At 31.3% G+C, this 16,451-nt stretch overlaps 1 protein-coding gene across 1 annotated transcript in view; it reads right to left on the minus strand.

The window, feature by feature from the left end:
- Ku80 overlaps positions 1-16,451 on the minus strand; it is a 48,421-nt gene that overhangs the window by 28,087 nt on the left and 3,883 nt on the right. The window contains exons 2-5 of the mRNA XM_067268842.1: positions 8,130-8,234; positions 6,644-6,830; positions 5,680-5,851; positions 2,974-3,114 (exon numbers count right to left, since the gene is read on the minus strand). Coding sequence (XP_067124943.1) covers positions 2,974-3,114; positions 5,680-5,851; positions 6,644-6,830; positions 8,130-8,234 — 605 coding nt within the window. The remainder of the gene's footprint in view (positions 1-2,973; positions 3,115-5,679; positions 5,852-6,643; positions 6,831-8,129; positions 8,235-16,451) is intronic.

Raw genomic sequence — 16,451 nt, forward strand, 5'->3', positions numbered from 1 at the left:
ATAGAATTGTCTGATTACTGCAAAACTCAGCATATCCATGCCTTAGAATAGCTGTGGTCTAATTGCATCCCAGATAATGCCACCAGAGTAGCTTAACATCACTACACAGTAAGCCTCTGCAACCCATAAAAAGGGTTGCAGAGGCTTACTGTGTTAAGAATTTTCAGTGTATCTGTTGTTTGGAAGTTTTTGAATGGCGTCACTATATGACACAGTTAAACACATTATGCATAACTGATGGAGTTGGACAGAAGTGCATTATCAGACTGAGGAAAGCAAGATAGCCAACTTGCTAAATTGCCTGACATCTGGAATGTTATAACCTAACAGATGTTGAGGGCAGTGAATACATGAGAGTGCACACACATGGCAAGCACTCTCTGTACACTCCAGACAGACTACCAGAAGAGATGATCATCTGAACATTAGACAGGCATAAACAACTGCAACTTTATCTTTGTCCACCATCCAGAGATAGGTGGAAGCCTTGTTACAGAATGCTGTCTCTTCCCGTAGCATTGACAGGCAACTAGCAAAGGCAAATTTGCATGCACGACAATCATTGAGTATTCTGTGTTTAGCACCCTTTCATCATCAGCTTCATTTGCAGTGGTGCTGTAAGAGAAATACGAACTGCTACAGATGGCAGCATAATGTCTTTAGTAACAAATTCCACTTCTGTTTGGGAACAAATAATATCTGTGTTAGAGTTTGGATGACAAGTGGTAAGCACTTCAATCCTGCCCTTTACTGGCACACTGCTCCCTGCTAGCATTCTGGTATGGGGAGCCACCTTGCTTGATGATTGGTTACCCCTGGTAACAGTAAAAGGGGCATTGACAACACAACAGTGCGTGCACTCAGGAAATCCTGCATTCTCGTGTTGTTTTTCACAGTAGGTCTGCAATTTAACCATTTTCCAGCAAGATAATGCTCAACTACACACAGCTATGGTTTCTCAGAAATATCTCTGTCATGCTGCCAGACTTTCTTAGCTGCCCAGTTTCCAGATTTGTTGTCCATTGAGCATTTGTAAGACCAGATGGGATATCAGCTCCAGCCACCTACAAGTGTGAAAGATCTAGAATGGCAATTGCAACATCTGTGGACAAATCTGTCACAAGATAGCTAGATACATTATTAAAGTCCACGACATAAATTGAGTATAAGTTGATTAGCCTAATAAATACAGCTATAATAAATTGGAAAGCCTATCACATTAGGGAATGACTGTTACAAAATCAGACTAAACTTTTTACAAATTAGCCTTTAATTATCCAAAATCAGGTTTTAGAATGCATTTTGGGTACACAGACCCCTTCATCAGCCTACATACATCAATACGATTTGAAACAAAAAAAGAACATGATAAGAAAAATAAACCAATAAAGAATGCTGTTAAAGGTTTGTGAAATGAATTAAGTGATACCTATCCTATTGTAATGATTATTAAGAGAAAACTAACTTGTAATAAATGGTGCTATTTCTCTGAATTCGGAAAGAGGAAAAAGTGGAATTTACCAGTTCCAGATGGAATACAATTCATCATTGGAAAAATTTTATTGTTTAGTACTTATTTAATTTTTTAGTATATTGTAATTTACTGGTATTATGTAAACAGTGCACTGTATTTATATTAAATATTTTTTTGTCTGAAATTGCTATTTATATTATGATGGTCTTGATAAATTTGTGTTTCATACTGTATGGATGTATGTAGAATGATGATACTGTGTATCCAAAATGCATTCTAAAACCTGATTTTGGATAATTAAAGGCTAATTTGTAAAAAATTTAGTCTGATTTCGTTACAGTTATTCCCCAAGATGATAAGCCCTCCAATTTATTATAGCTGTATTTATTGGCTAATCAATTTATACTCAATAACTAGATACAGTGCCTGTATGCCTCCACGCCTGACCATATTACATGTATTCAGACAAGATATCTTACAACATACTACAGATTCCTTTAAATTGTATCTTTGTTTAATGCAGAAATATCCAGCACACATTATATTTACTAAAAATAAAGAAAAAATAGTCAAACATCAATATGAAAAATTAAAATGTCAATGTGAAAATTCAAACTTTACTTTAAAACACATAGAGCAATCATTTCATTTGTTCATGTTAGACTGACTTTAACCTAAGGACAACAATTTAAAAATTGTCAAAAACTTTTGTTTTTCTTTCTTTTTAGTATGTATAATTTGTACTGGATATTTGTGGTATATTTATATGCATTGGACTTAGTTAATCCAGTTTTACATAGTACATATTTTATTGTACCTTTGTTCCACAGGAAATTCTCTCTTTGCTATGATACTGATGATAATGAAATCACTTATTACCATCATTATCATCATGTTTGCACTAATAAAGTTGATTCTAACCCTTCCTTCTTAATACATAGCTTTTTTGTCAATTATAGTTTATTGATATATTCATCCAAGAGTAACATGACAATATTTTTCTTTGTAAACAGTCTCAGTAAATTTTCATTTTTTTCATATATGCATATATATGTTGGAACTATACTGTATTATGTTTTCAGCAATACTAAGTAATTTTATTTTTAAATAGAATTTCAATATAAAAAGCTTTATAAGAGTTAATACATTTAAACAACAGACATAAAAATATAAGCTATTCTTCAAGCACCTTCAAATGTACTTTCAAATTCAAACTGTAAAGGACAGTTAGCCAGATGAAGTCCACTAAACATGGATGAAAATGTTTGCTTTCTTGTAGTTTCTTCTTGCTAGATCATAATTATTTGTGCAGTGTTTATTACTTATCATTTAATTATCAGAATATATGTTATTAAAATATATTATTAATCATTCTCTGTAAATGCTATTTATTATATTTTTGTAATTACCTTACTAAAGAATAACTCATTTTAAACATTCTATATTTTATATACAATTTTTTTGAATTTATTAGAGTGTAACAACAATAAATTTGTTACCTAAAAGAATAAGCTTCTCCTTGTACTTCTTTTAACATACTCCTAATTAAAGCTTTTCCTTCTAACTGTTGAACTGGTTTAATTTGATCTGTTGAATGATCATCATCCGATTCATCATCATCAAAAAAATTATGTGGAGATCTAGTTAAAATATTTTATAAATCCTTAAATTAATTAGTTCATAATGAAACTTTATAATTTTAATTGTATTCTAGATTTAGGTTACATAAATGTATAACAGAATTACTTATACTGATACTATGAGTTTTACATCACATCTATGTATCACTACATCACTAAAGCATGTTTCTCAACATATAATTTAAACTGGTAGAATCATCAATGTTAAAATTGTTTTATAAATGTATATGAAATAATTAAAGAAAACAATACACTATACAGTCAACTTCTGTTAAAATGAATTGCTACGAGAACATTAGTTAGTTCGCTTTATGAAAAATTTATATTAACCATTTTCAAGGACAAGGTCAAGGCTGTATAATTTAGGTAGTTAAGGCTTAATAGAAGATCAAAATCTCTAGATTATAATACAGCAGCCACTTGTTATTTGTGCTTGTCGGAAGACAAAGAAAAAGTGCAATATATCAGGCAGCATGATATAATAAAGTATTAAAAATTCTGGGCTTTTATTAAACAGATTATACATACTATGGAATCTCTATCCTCTATTCTTTCATCAGCAAGTGTTTCTGATAATAAATAAGCTTAGTTTTTCAATACTAAATTTTATTCGTGATTATATTATATTAATTGACACTTACGTAAACATTGAAACCACAATCACCCATTTATCATTATTGTTTCTTTAAAAATGACATTTAAAAACAAATACCGTCAATATAAAAACAAAATATCAGTTGCAATTTTATTATACAGTAATATATTTCATAATAAATCACTTATTAAAAATTTGTGTAATTTATATTTTCAATAAAAAATTATACAGTAATTGAAAATTTTAAAAATAAATATTGAACATAAAATAGAACATCAAAACTTATAAAATTACAGAGTAAAAATTCTCTACAAAGCAAAATAAAGTTACTACTGTATAAAAAGTTTAGAACATTCCATTCAGAAATAAAGAAATGTTTCCTTATACCAATTGACAATACCATCAATTCACATAAACGTGTGAAATTTCAAATTCACAGAAACTTGTAAATGAGGAGACAGTACTTAAAAACAAGAAACAACTTTTAATATCAAAAGGAAAGGTAAATGATAATTGATCTGTCCACCTGTTTTGCTTATATAGATCTTGACAAATTTTATTGTTTCACCTGCAGTGGTAGTTTCAAGGACAATGGTAGGAATAAAATACCACATTTTGTTGCAAAAAAAATTCAATGACAATTGATTATTTAAAATTTATCGACTGAAGTGCTTTTAAAATTTTGGGAACCAAAAAAAGCACAATACTGTATATCCAATCCCCTAAATAACAAGGTGCTACTGTATTTTGAATTCATTTACTAACTAAGGTTAAATAAAACAAAATTTATATACAAAAACAAATTAATGTTCTAAATGATTTTCAAATCAAACAAAACAAGGTGGTGGTGATATTTGCAGTCAAAGTGTGAAGCAGTATATCAGAGTGGTCAAACAAAACAAAGGTAAAATAAATCTATAATTTTTTTCTGTTGAAGATTGGAAAAGTACAAAATATTTTCTTGGTGCCAGAAAAGTAAAAAAGAGCCAAATTTAACACAAAGTAATTGAACCTGGTATCACTATATGCATTTCCCAACATGCAAACTAGCACATGTTTTCATGGGACTGCACCCATTTAAAGGGGTGGGCATCCTTAAACTAACTCGTATTTTCTGAGCAGATCATTCAACTAAAAATAGGACATTTATTTAGTTATATAACAGGTATATACAATATATTTATTTTTTGATGTACTAAGTCCCAAAAAATGAATAAATGTAAACCTAAATAGGGCATAAACACTAATGTAGGACCAATATTACTTTTATATATCCTGGATACAATGGTTTATGTCTACATGATAAAGTCTAACTGTACATTAATAAAATAAAAACCAAAATAAGGTTGTTTTTCCAACTTACTTGGAAGTTGTGAAAATAGACTAAACCATTTTTCAACCAGTGGTAGGAGAAGATACACAGAATAAAGAAAGGAGTACCAACAAACAATTATTTTCAACTGTTTTATGAAATAAAAGTATAAAAGTGGAAACATAACAAATTTTTTGTAGACTAGATTAAAATGCCATTTTTTAAAAGTTTGCATTAAAAAAATTTTTTTAAATGCAAATCTTTGAATTTTTGGATTTAAATGCATTCAAAGGCTTGTTCTATTTTCCTTACAGAATATTTGATGATGTTTGTTACAAACAGATGAAAACATTTGTATAAGTAAATAATTTTTATTCCTTTTACTGGTTTTTGTGATATTTTGTGTGTAGTTTAATTTGACTATACATTTCATTGAGTGTGATGGCTACAGTGACCTCATTGCTACTTCACTCACAAGCTGCATTGGAGCATTGTTGTTCTAACATATTGTGAATATTGCCTGACTGACATCCCTGTCCATCTATTCATGTCATTACCCAATATAATGTGCAAATGTAAATGACTGGCTATTCATGTGATTTTTTTTTAATACTCACATCATTAACTAACATAAATTATTCATTAAAAATTTTCTTACATGATATTCAGTTGCATATTTGAATTTCTAATTCCTTTAATTATTACATCAATTTGATCATTGGATGCATCTTCTCCAAAGTTTGAGAATATCAATATCCGCTGAGAGGCAAACTTTTGATTTTTCGTTTGTTCAGCCAGAATATCCATAGCAACTACTAATGCATCAATATCTAACCAACTGTTAAGGGTTATTTTATACTTATTTTACAAACTTCTAACTCCTCTTCCATATAAAAAAATATATAACTACAGGGTGTCCCAAAAAAATGTACTCACTCTTTGACTGACCATTAATAATATATTGTTTTGATTTAGATGTTTATTGACATAGATACAAGTCTAATATGTTAAATTTTAAAAAATTTAATGGCATTTAGAAAAAATTAGTCTTTTCTCCTAGCCTAGTTTACTCACTCCTGTGTGTTTGCAAATGTTCAAACTGGTTTCCACCATTTTCCAAACAAAACTGATAACAAGGACCAATGAATTCAACCACATTGCAAAACATTTCATTTGGAATTGCATGACATTGCTTTCCAATTTCTTTTTTAACTGATCGACCATCACTGATTTTGTGGTGTTAAAATCAAAGAACTGATAAAGAGTGAGTACATTTTTTGGGACATCCTGTATTACTATTAAATAAAATTATGTTTAATTAATGTTTTAATTCATTAATCATTTCAAACTTTATATTACTCTAAAAATAAATTTTAAACTGAAATAATATAAAATTTTCATTACATATAGACCTCCAAAGAGTGACAAAGAATATCTCACATTTAATCCAATGAATGTAAAATCTGTATTTCAAATAAAAATTACATAAAAATAAAAAATTTATCTTAAAGTCAAAATAATAAATTATCATAAATATAAATAATCACATGTAGCACAAATATAAAATGTTAGTAACTTAAAATACTAGTAAAAAGAAACAAAAAAACATAAATAAAGGATACAATCTGCTGTTATGGAAGTGCCTTCAATGTTCTGAATATATTGTAGCAGATCCCAGGAAGCCATTTGTAAATTGTACTGAACACTTATATTGAGGTATTCATTTTTGTTTGCCCGTGCAAGCTGATTATCTGTTTCTGAAGTTCCACAAAGGACCAATGCAATTTCATCTTTTGATTCAGAAAAAATCTATTAAAAAAAAAGAAAAATTAATTTAAAATAATATATTTTACTAACGAAAACAAGAATTTAATTAAATTTAATTTTATCTAATAAACAGAATATAGATTTAACATTGAAACTACAGTAGAGCATCAATTATCTGACTCAATTGGGGACTTGGGTTGGTCGGATAACTGAAAAAACAGACAACCGAAAAGTATGAAAAAATACATTATTAGTGTATTAGTATATCCCATGTAATTCGTATATTAGTATATCGCTATTAACCTACTTTGCGTTGAATTTTCATCGATGTTAAGCCTAACAAAATTTTTTTTTTAAAATAATAATCGTCGTATTTTATGGACTATAAGATGCACTTTTTTCTTCGAAAAATTGCTTCCAAGATTAAGGTGCGTCTTATAGTCCGTAAAATACAGTAATCGTCGCTATTGTATTGTTAAAAATTATTTCTTTATTTTCCACAAAATAAATACAAAAGTAAAGACAAAATAAAAAATTAAGCATGGTTTAAATACTGAACTCCCTTTCATGGTCAAGTCAGTGTTGCCAGCTAAAACATGCAAAAATTTAACAAAAATAATATTAAAGTAGCCAAGACATAGCCAAATATTGTAGTGCCACATCACTAGCGGACATTTGAATTTGCCGACTAGAACGCGGTCGGTTAACCAATGTGACGGTTGATCGGGGGTCAGATAATCAATGCTCTACTGTATATTTATGCATTATCACCACATATTAAAAAAAAAGACTTATTAGCGAGGTTGAGGTCAAAGTTTTAAATGTGAAAACATGTACGTCGAACATTATGTGCTGCTTTCCTGTAAGTCTAGAAGTTTGACAATGGCGTTTGAAATGTCGAGCATGATTCCACTGACAATCCAAACACCATTATCGAACTTCTAGGCTTACAGGAAAGCGACACAGAATGTGCAACGTACACGTTTTCCATGTTTAAAACTTCAGCCTCAACCTCGCTATTTATAACTAATCAAAAGATAGAAATTTTAAATTTTATGAGCATTTAAACTTCTGAGATCCTAAAATAAATTACCAAACAACAATGTACAAGTCAATTAACATTATGACATTTACACAATATGATACGGTTTCATGCATGGAGTAATATCGTGTAACAGATATCACCATGCTAAGAGTCAGTATGTTTTCCCGAAAATACAAGAATTCAAACAAGCATATACTCATTACAATTGTTAGTATTTTATTAGTAATTTAGTTTCATAAATTCCAGTAAAAAAATTATTAATTTAAAAAATAAAAACTTTTATACAGTTTACATACCTTTCTTTGTAAAATCATCCCAATGCAAGCTTTAGCATTTTGTAATGGAGAATCAGAACCTTTCCACATAGAAGGCCCTATATCTAAAACAATAACAATTGCTTCCTGAAAAAGAAGAAAAAATTATTTTAAAATATTTTAAAATTTAATAAATACAATCATAAATTTGTACTTGATTGCCTCGTTCTTACTTTCATACTATTAGAAGCAAGCATAAGATTGCTTCTTACAACATTTATAAATTATTTTTGGAAGGGGTGCTGACATCTGTCTAATGCAGTTGAAAAACTTTGGAGGACAATAATTGTAGCTTGAGTGAAAACATTAAATTTGCTACAATGCATCACACTAAAGTGATTTATTTTTTTGTTGTTAATTGCCATAAACTCTGGTCCCTTACAATGTTCTCCTGGTAAAAGAAGTTGTCCAATGACTTGAAATAATCGACATGAAAGTATTAGAAATATTGATTAAATACAGGGTCTTCCAAAAAGAATGCTACCATTTTAAATTATTGTAATTATATTAATTATTATCCAAGAATGTTAGAACATACATTAAAACATTGGAAAACTGTCCAGTTTCACATTTGCCCATTACAATTTCTCAATGTGTACACTTCATGTTGCTTGGCCCACATCCACTCATTATTCCTACAGCATATCTGTCCTCACTCCTCCCAAAGGAGTTATAATCCTATCTATTATTCTATCTCCTATAATAATAAACATTACACAATGACAAATGATTCCAACTTTGCAAATTGCAAAACAAAAAATTCCTTGTCTGTAAGAGTGGCCATTTTTGTTTACAGCACTTGAGATAGTAGAAATGAAACATTTGAATGCAGACAGGAAAAAAAACTTGAACAGTTACCCTAGTGATTGGTATAAGATGCATACTTCTTGGATAATAATTAACATAATTATGGTAATTTAAAATGGTAGCATTCCTTTTGGAAGAAAGACCCTATATTTAAGAACAAATGCTCTGGAACAATGGTAAAAATCACAAGAAAAATAAGCTCAAATCTGGAGAGACCAAGTGGGTCTAACTTTCTTGATAACTTAACTAAACAAATTAATGTGAATACTCCAGAAATTACCACAGCTGAAGCAAAAAACCAAGAAAAGAATATTAAGAGAATTTAGTTATAATAAATCAAAAGTATACACACAGTATTATAAAAGAAAAGTTAGTATAAGTTAGTAAAGTAAACTGTTTTTTTATTGAAATCCATTCTCATTCATTCTTGTTTTCAGATTTTGCAACAAAAATACATGAGATTTACTGTACTTACTTTTATATATACAGGATTCTTAGGAAAGTCCATATGCCCCTATAACTTTTAAACAACCTGTCAAAGTGCCACGAAAGTAATTAGCACCTATAGAAAAGTGACCATGCATTGTTCGTTGAATGCAATTTTAGTGTCCCTAGTGACAAAATACAGAACTAAAGAAAACAAACTTGGAAACCAACAAAAATAATCAGAAAAATTCCTATTACAAAATTAAAAAGCATTGTTTAATTAGTACAAAATAATATTTGGTTCTGCAGAAATACTTACAGGAAAGAGCAGAAAAGAGTAAGAAAGCATCAGCAGAAAACCAATTTTTTACATTTGACAACAAAGTTATTGGGTATGGTGATTGTACACAATGGCTGCCACAGTCAGCTGGCTTAACACCAATGGACAACTTCTGGGGGATATCTGAAAGTTCAAGTATACTCTACAGCAGGGGTCAACAACCTTTCAGCAGTGTTGCACCAAACATAAGTTGTAGTGTTATTCAAGTGTCGACATAATTCTATCAAGTTTATTACAGTGATACCTCAGTTTTCGTTGATAATTCATCTGAAAACAATCGATGAAATCCGAAACCGACAAAAATCGAGGCAATTATTTCCATATGAATCAATGTAAATCCAATTAATTCATTCTAAACAGTCCAAAATACATACCAAAACACATTTTATAGAGAATTAATATAGTGTTAAATACTAAAAGCAATAAGAAATTAATATAAAAAGACTAATCTAAAGGAAAACAATGGAATTGTTTGGCTAGATGTGTGTGGTAAGTCTTGTCATGTAGAAGTTAGTTGGACATGAGGTTCTGGCTATATCGCCACGTGGTAAAGTGTGACGTAATTGTCATGTAACAGTAGTTGTATGTGTTTATGATGGTCGTATCGCAGGGAATAATGCCTTCCGGAAGGTCCGTTTAAGGGTAACTGGCCCCTATTCAGGTGTTACTGTGGGTGCCGGGAGGCGGCCAAAGTCTCGTTCCTCCCTTTTGTCGGCTAACAGGTCCGTGAGACCTGCCCATGTCAAGATGGCGGTTCGGATGAGTTACGCGTTACGAGAATAGAATTTACTAAGCCTAAACGAATAAGGTTCTCGCTCGAACCGCACGATCATTAAGCGCTTGAATTCGTCAAACTCATCAACCTCTTTAATTCGTCGGTCTTTTCGTACGAATTCCCGAGCTATCCCGGTGAGTTTGAGCTTGGCTACGGCCAGCATTTGGGCCTTTGACCATGCCGCGACCTTCGTTACGTCCGCTAACGAGTCGAAAAAGTCTGTAACTCGGATGCCTCCCGTTTCTCCTGAAAATACGGACAGGAGTGGAATGATTCCGCCCAACCCTCCTAGGGTGAGGGGATTTGGATTCGGATTCGCGTGAGCTGGTCCTGCCGCGGGTTGCGGATTGCCCTCCATTTTTCCTAATAGGCTCGATTAGCTTAGAACTACCTCCGATACTATTCCTAGTCTTTCTACCTCTGATCTAGGTCCCTACTTCAACTGGAATGGTCCCTTTTTATTCGAATATGATCCTTTCCGCTCTATCGATATTTCGAAGGAGTCGAACCCCAGTCCTGAAAAACCAATTTGTGGGTGCCGGGAGGCGGCCAAAGTCTCGTTCCTCCCTTTTGTCGGCTAACAGGTCCATGACACCTGCCCACGTCAAGATGGCGGTTCAGATGAGTTACGCGTTACGCGAGTGGAGGAAGTGGATGGGTTCGACGGTAGAGCGGCGGATGATAATATTCGAATAAAGGACACAAATAAAACAATAACAAGGATTTATTAGGACTGACATAATCGATACACTGATTACTATTACTACGGACATAATCGATACCAGTTGGGCGAGTTATAGTCGCCAGAGCGCGCCTTCGCGGAGGGAGAGTTCACACGGGTTTGGGGTCATACCTCGTAATTGACGTTGGTCGGAAGACGGGTCAAGTAGTTGTCGGGTTCTTTCGACTTCGGCGTGCACGCACCTTGTCTTATCGGCACTACGGAATCGCCCCCCCTTCCCTCCCTCATCGCCCTTTTATTGAGGTGGTCACGTTGTTCGGGCCCACCAATCCGCATCTTTTGTTGGTTGTTCCTTCTGTTGCAATTTCCTTTCCTTTTGATTCACATCCCTTTTCCTGCCACCCGCGCGGAAAAAGGATGTCTTACTACCGATGAACTTCCGGTGGGTCCGAATTCTCACATTACAGACATGAAGAAAACCCGGTAAACTCCACGTGACCAGCCTGTCCTAGCGAAACGCAAACCCACGACTAAACTCCCAGTGTTCAGGGAATGGAAACATTGGCCATTGGTGGGCCGTCATGAGTTAATGCTCACAGAACAAGAAATAATGCCACACTGAGCTAGAAAACGCATGGATCGCCCTTTGTTTTTGCAAAATTAGCAGCGAGGTCACTTGGGCATGCTGACGAAATCCAAGGCAATTGATGAAAACAGACAAATTTTTTGCGAAAAAAATCAATAATAACTGAAGTCAACAAAAACTGAGATATTACTGTATATATGTTATCAAAATTAGTCGTTATAACGGGCTTCAAAAATGCATAATTTTGAAGTTAAGTTGTTAATTGAATTATGTTCTTACATGTGAAGCGCTTGCATAACACATAGATGGCAACACATAGTGTAAATGCATGTGCTGTAATAGAAATATAAAAACATGAGATTGTTTTTTTAATGTACCATGGCCTTTGCTGAACTATGACTTTCATTTAAATGTGTAATTAATAATTAAAAAATAATTTTTACTACATTTCTATTCAATCAGTGTGACACAGAAAACCGTCCTGCGTGCCACGTTTGGCACTCGTGCCATAGGTTGCTGACCCCTGCACTACAGAATCTTCCACTATGGTAGATTTAAAGAAATGAATTAACAACACCTGTAATTCTGTAACTCATACAATGTTTCATGCTGATTAAGATGTAGTTCTATCCCAAATCTAGAAGTGTACTGTAGCTTGTGATGCACACTTTAAACACTAGCCAGGTTGCAGCCGAAGTTTTCATCTCTAAAACATGTACGTCGAGCTCCACTTACAAGATAGCAGCACTTGATGTTCGACATTCACATTTTAAAGATGAAAACTTTGGCCACAACCTTGCTAGTATGTAAGTAATCACACTTGACACATTAGTTGCACTTATGCTGTACATAAGTGCGACTAATAAACCTTTGGATAAAAAAAAAGATAAGATCTTAGTGTTACATTTGTGTTGTTGCATAAATGTTTATGACTTTCTTAAATTTTTTTTTGCTCCTGTGTTTCCACTGAACCAAGTATCATTCTGTACTAATTAAATAATGCTCTTTCATTTTATAATAGGCTTTTTTGCCTATCTCTGTTGGTTTCCAAGTTAGTTTTCTTTAGTTCCATATCTTGTCACTAGGGACACTAAAATCACATTCAGTAGACTTCATTGTCACTTTTCAATAGGTGCCAATTACTTCTGTAGTACAATGACAGGTTGTTTAAAAAGCTATTGGGGAGTGTAGGACTTTCTAAGAACCCTGTACCATATTTATTATCTATATACTAATTGAAAGAAGGTTTCAGCTTGTCCAACTTAGCTTGAGTATATGGCTGAGGCTAAAAATATGATTCAGGTATAAAATAAAACTCTTATCCTGTAGTCAATGCCACTGAAAAGAGATTGAGAAAGATGCAACAGTTTAAATGTGGTGAAGTGGCAAATGTACAATGTTAAGTCTACAGGACAAGTTGTGGTCCCATCTCCATTAATTTTAGCCAAAACAATATTTTTGTGTTTTGCAGCTTCATTATCATAAATATTGAGTATTTTTTTTTTTATTTTTTTTTTATCCAAAGGTTTTATCTTTGTGAAAATGTACTTATATTGTATATTTATTAATTGTAAATACCATCGGCCATGTAGTTTTTACTATTTTTACTTAAATAAATATTGAGGTTAATAAATGTACATTTTAGTTACTAAGACCATTGTTTATATCAGTGTTCTGCAACCAGTGTGCCATCACAAGGTGAAAGGTGTGACATGAACTTTTACATATTCTATTGTCAAGTTTTATTTATATATTTTATCACAGTTGCTGTGTTTCTTATGCTTATATTTCATTCTCTGATGCATATTTAAAGAGATCGTTGGTAATTCAAAATGTTAGTAGTAGTCATATTGAATGAACAAACCTTAAGGCTAATTGTGCATATTGATTTCTATTAAAAGTTATAAATCATTCTTATATTTTTTACATAATACTAAGGTCTTTGACTCTGACCTTGTCTGATGGTTGCATCCATACATTTTCCATCTTTTTGTAACATTTTTGTTACAGTCTATTTTGTTTTAATAATATAATGATTCTTTATAATTATTACTAATTTTATATAAATGTATAGATTAATGTAAATAATATTTAAAAACATTTAATAAATAATAATAGTAAGACAAAAGAAAATGTGCAAACTTAAAATATTGTTTATTATAATAAATTTCCTCTATATCTTTAAGAATAAGCAGCTCAATATTGTGATGTTTTGAGATGCTCAGGATTAAATTTTAACTTTTTACTTTTCAGAGATTTCAAATAGCTCTGTTAATATACCAAATATCTTCTTTCAAATGTACAATTTTGTTTTATCTAAGTGGATATTAAAATAAAAGTCTGCTTTCACTTAAATATTTCATGTCAGTGAACAAGCAAATAAATCAGTGAGATAGTAAGGTCAACGTAAATTCATTCAAAATTTATAGATAATTCAATAACTAAATTATCCTGATTTTTCATAACAAGATTCATAACAGCATTAGTAATTAAATTATACCCAAGAAATTTTTAAATAATAAAAACTTGAAAATTGTTTACATAATAAAAAATAAGAATTTTATTAAATATTTCAAACCTAATATTAGTTATTTTTCAGACATTTTAATAAAATTATTTTTAATTATAAAGAATCAAATGTATTCCTTTAATAGTGTTTTCAAAATACAGTAGATCTGCTTTATGACCTAATTTGTACCTGTTATTAAGTGCATTTTTGTATTTCTCATAAGTTGAATGTCATAAATTGAGGCTATGTTCTTGGAAATGCAGGTTTAATTATATAATATTTCAGAGACAGCCAATAAAAAATTTGGCACTTGAAACACAAAATTCCTTGTAATTTAATTATATGCGAGTTTCATTTATTTTGTTTGTTTTATTGTTTTATTTAGGAAAAGGATTTTGCTACTTTTAAATGTAAAAATTATGAAACATACGTTCTCTCATAACTTCAATAAAGTTATTTCAAGCTTTATTAGAGTAAAAAACCAATTCTATTCAGACAGATGACTGTCTTATATTGATTTAATTATAATTAATAAATTTATCAAGAGATAACACCTAACACCTATCTCTAAGCCAGATTAATTAACATTTAATTATTAATAGTAGCATTAATATAGCCCAATATAATCCAGCAATCATTTGGCATTAATCATAAAACCAACGCATTGAGATTTTGCTATTTATCCAAAAATGCACTTGTTTGTATTAGTTCATTCAAGTTTTAATTTATTTGGATCATCACAAATATAATGTAGTAAAACTGATTTAAGATGAAACCTGTCTAAAGAAAAAATTTTGCAACAGCAATTTTCTACTTTAAATTTTACTATAATCTAGAAACCTGTCTAAGAGGCTTTTGGGTACTAAAAATGTAACTTGAATAAAATGAAAAATTAAGATTATAATTGTAGACAAATAAGAAAACTGCATCAAGTTATAACAGTCACTACAGAGCATGATAAACTATATTCCAAAAATGATCTTGAACATTTCAGAGAAAGTTGAATCATGAGAAGATTGCATTAGATTAGACTGATGGAATAAGGCAATGCAATACATGGGTGATCTCCCAAGGAGAATGCTTCCAAAAAGGACAAAAAGATGAAAATTTCCAGACTTATAAGTAAAACCTCAATTTTTAGAGGCCAAATTTTCGGAAACACTTCAGAAGTGGATCTTAATATTTGAACAAGGAACTGTTTGTGTTTAAGACTACATGCTCACAAAGTTTCATTTCAATTGGAGACCCAAACATCTGGCCCTCTCATTGTTAGCAATAGGAATAATTTTTGAATAATTCTGTAATGAATAATTCTGAATAACACATTTGATCACAATATTTAAACAGTATTTCACGTATCAAAATTTTTGTTTTAGTCTAGTGAAAAAGATCAAAAGTGAAAAACATCACCCGCAAAAATTCCCCAAATTTTCTGTCAATCTATAAAAGACCCAATCTGGAAACTCTGGGCATCATTGCACAAAAACTGCTTCAGTTCTCAATGTCACTTCCTACTTTTCTGCCCAAACTTGCTGTGTGATGTCATAAAATTGCTAGGTGTGTGGTGCAGGAGAGCTAAACATTCTGCTGTTTTTCCTGAAGTGTGCTTTGTAATTCAATTTCATGCTGAATATGGAAATAAGCAAACTAGGATTTTTATCGCCAAAAATATAATACTTGCTATTGCCAGTACTATATTTTTATTGCCATTTTAATAAAAATATTGTCAAGTGTCGATTTTGGCCCTATGCAGCACAACTCCTGATAGCTTATAAAAGATAGACCTACATTTAATATATATTAAATATACAAAATATTTGTAGCTCACCTACCTATGACTTATGTGTAATTTGAATTGCCAATCATGACACTACATACAGGAAGGCGTGAGCATCAAATCCATTGTTATTTCAGTAAAGCAAAACATGGAAAGTGAAGACACTTTCCACGATTTCAATACCATAGAAGACAATGACATATAATGTAATTTACTTGCAACAAATTTGATCTGAATTGTCTGTTTTTCAAAAACAATAAATCTAGAAGCAAATGTATAGGAATTAAATTGCATCTCAGATTTGTTGGTGTCTTATATTCGAATAAAAACAGTAATTAATTACATTTGGTACAATATATACAATGATTTTTGATGATGTACTATTTTTACAACTTGCTTGCT

This window comes from Centruroides vittatus, unplaced genomic scaffold (assembly GCF_030686945.1).
Source record: "Centruroides vittatus isolate TY-2023 unplaced genomic scaffold, ASM3068694v2 contig_341, whole genome shotgun sequence".
Lineage (NCBI taxonomy): Eukaryota > Metazoa > Arthropoda > Arachnida > Scorpiones > Buthidae > Centruroides > Centruroides vittatus.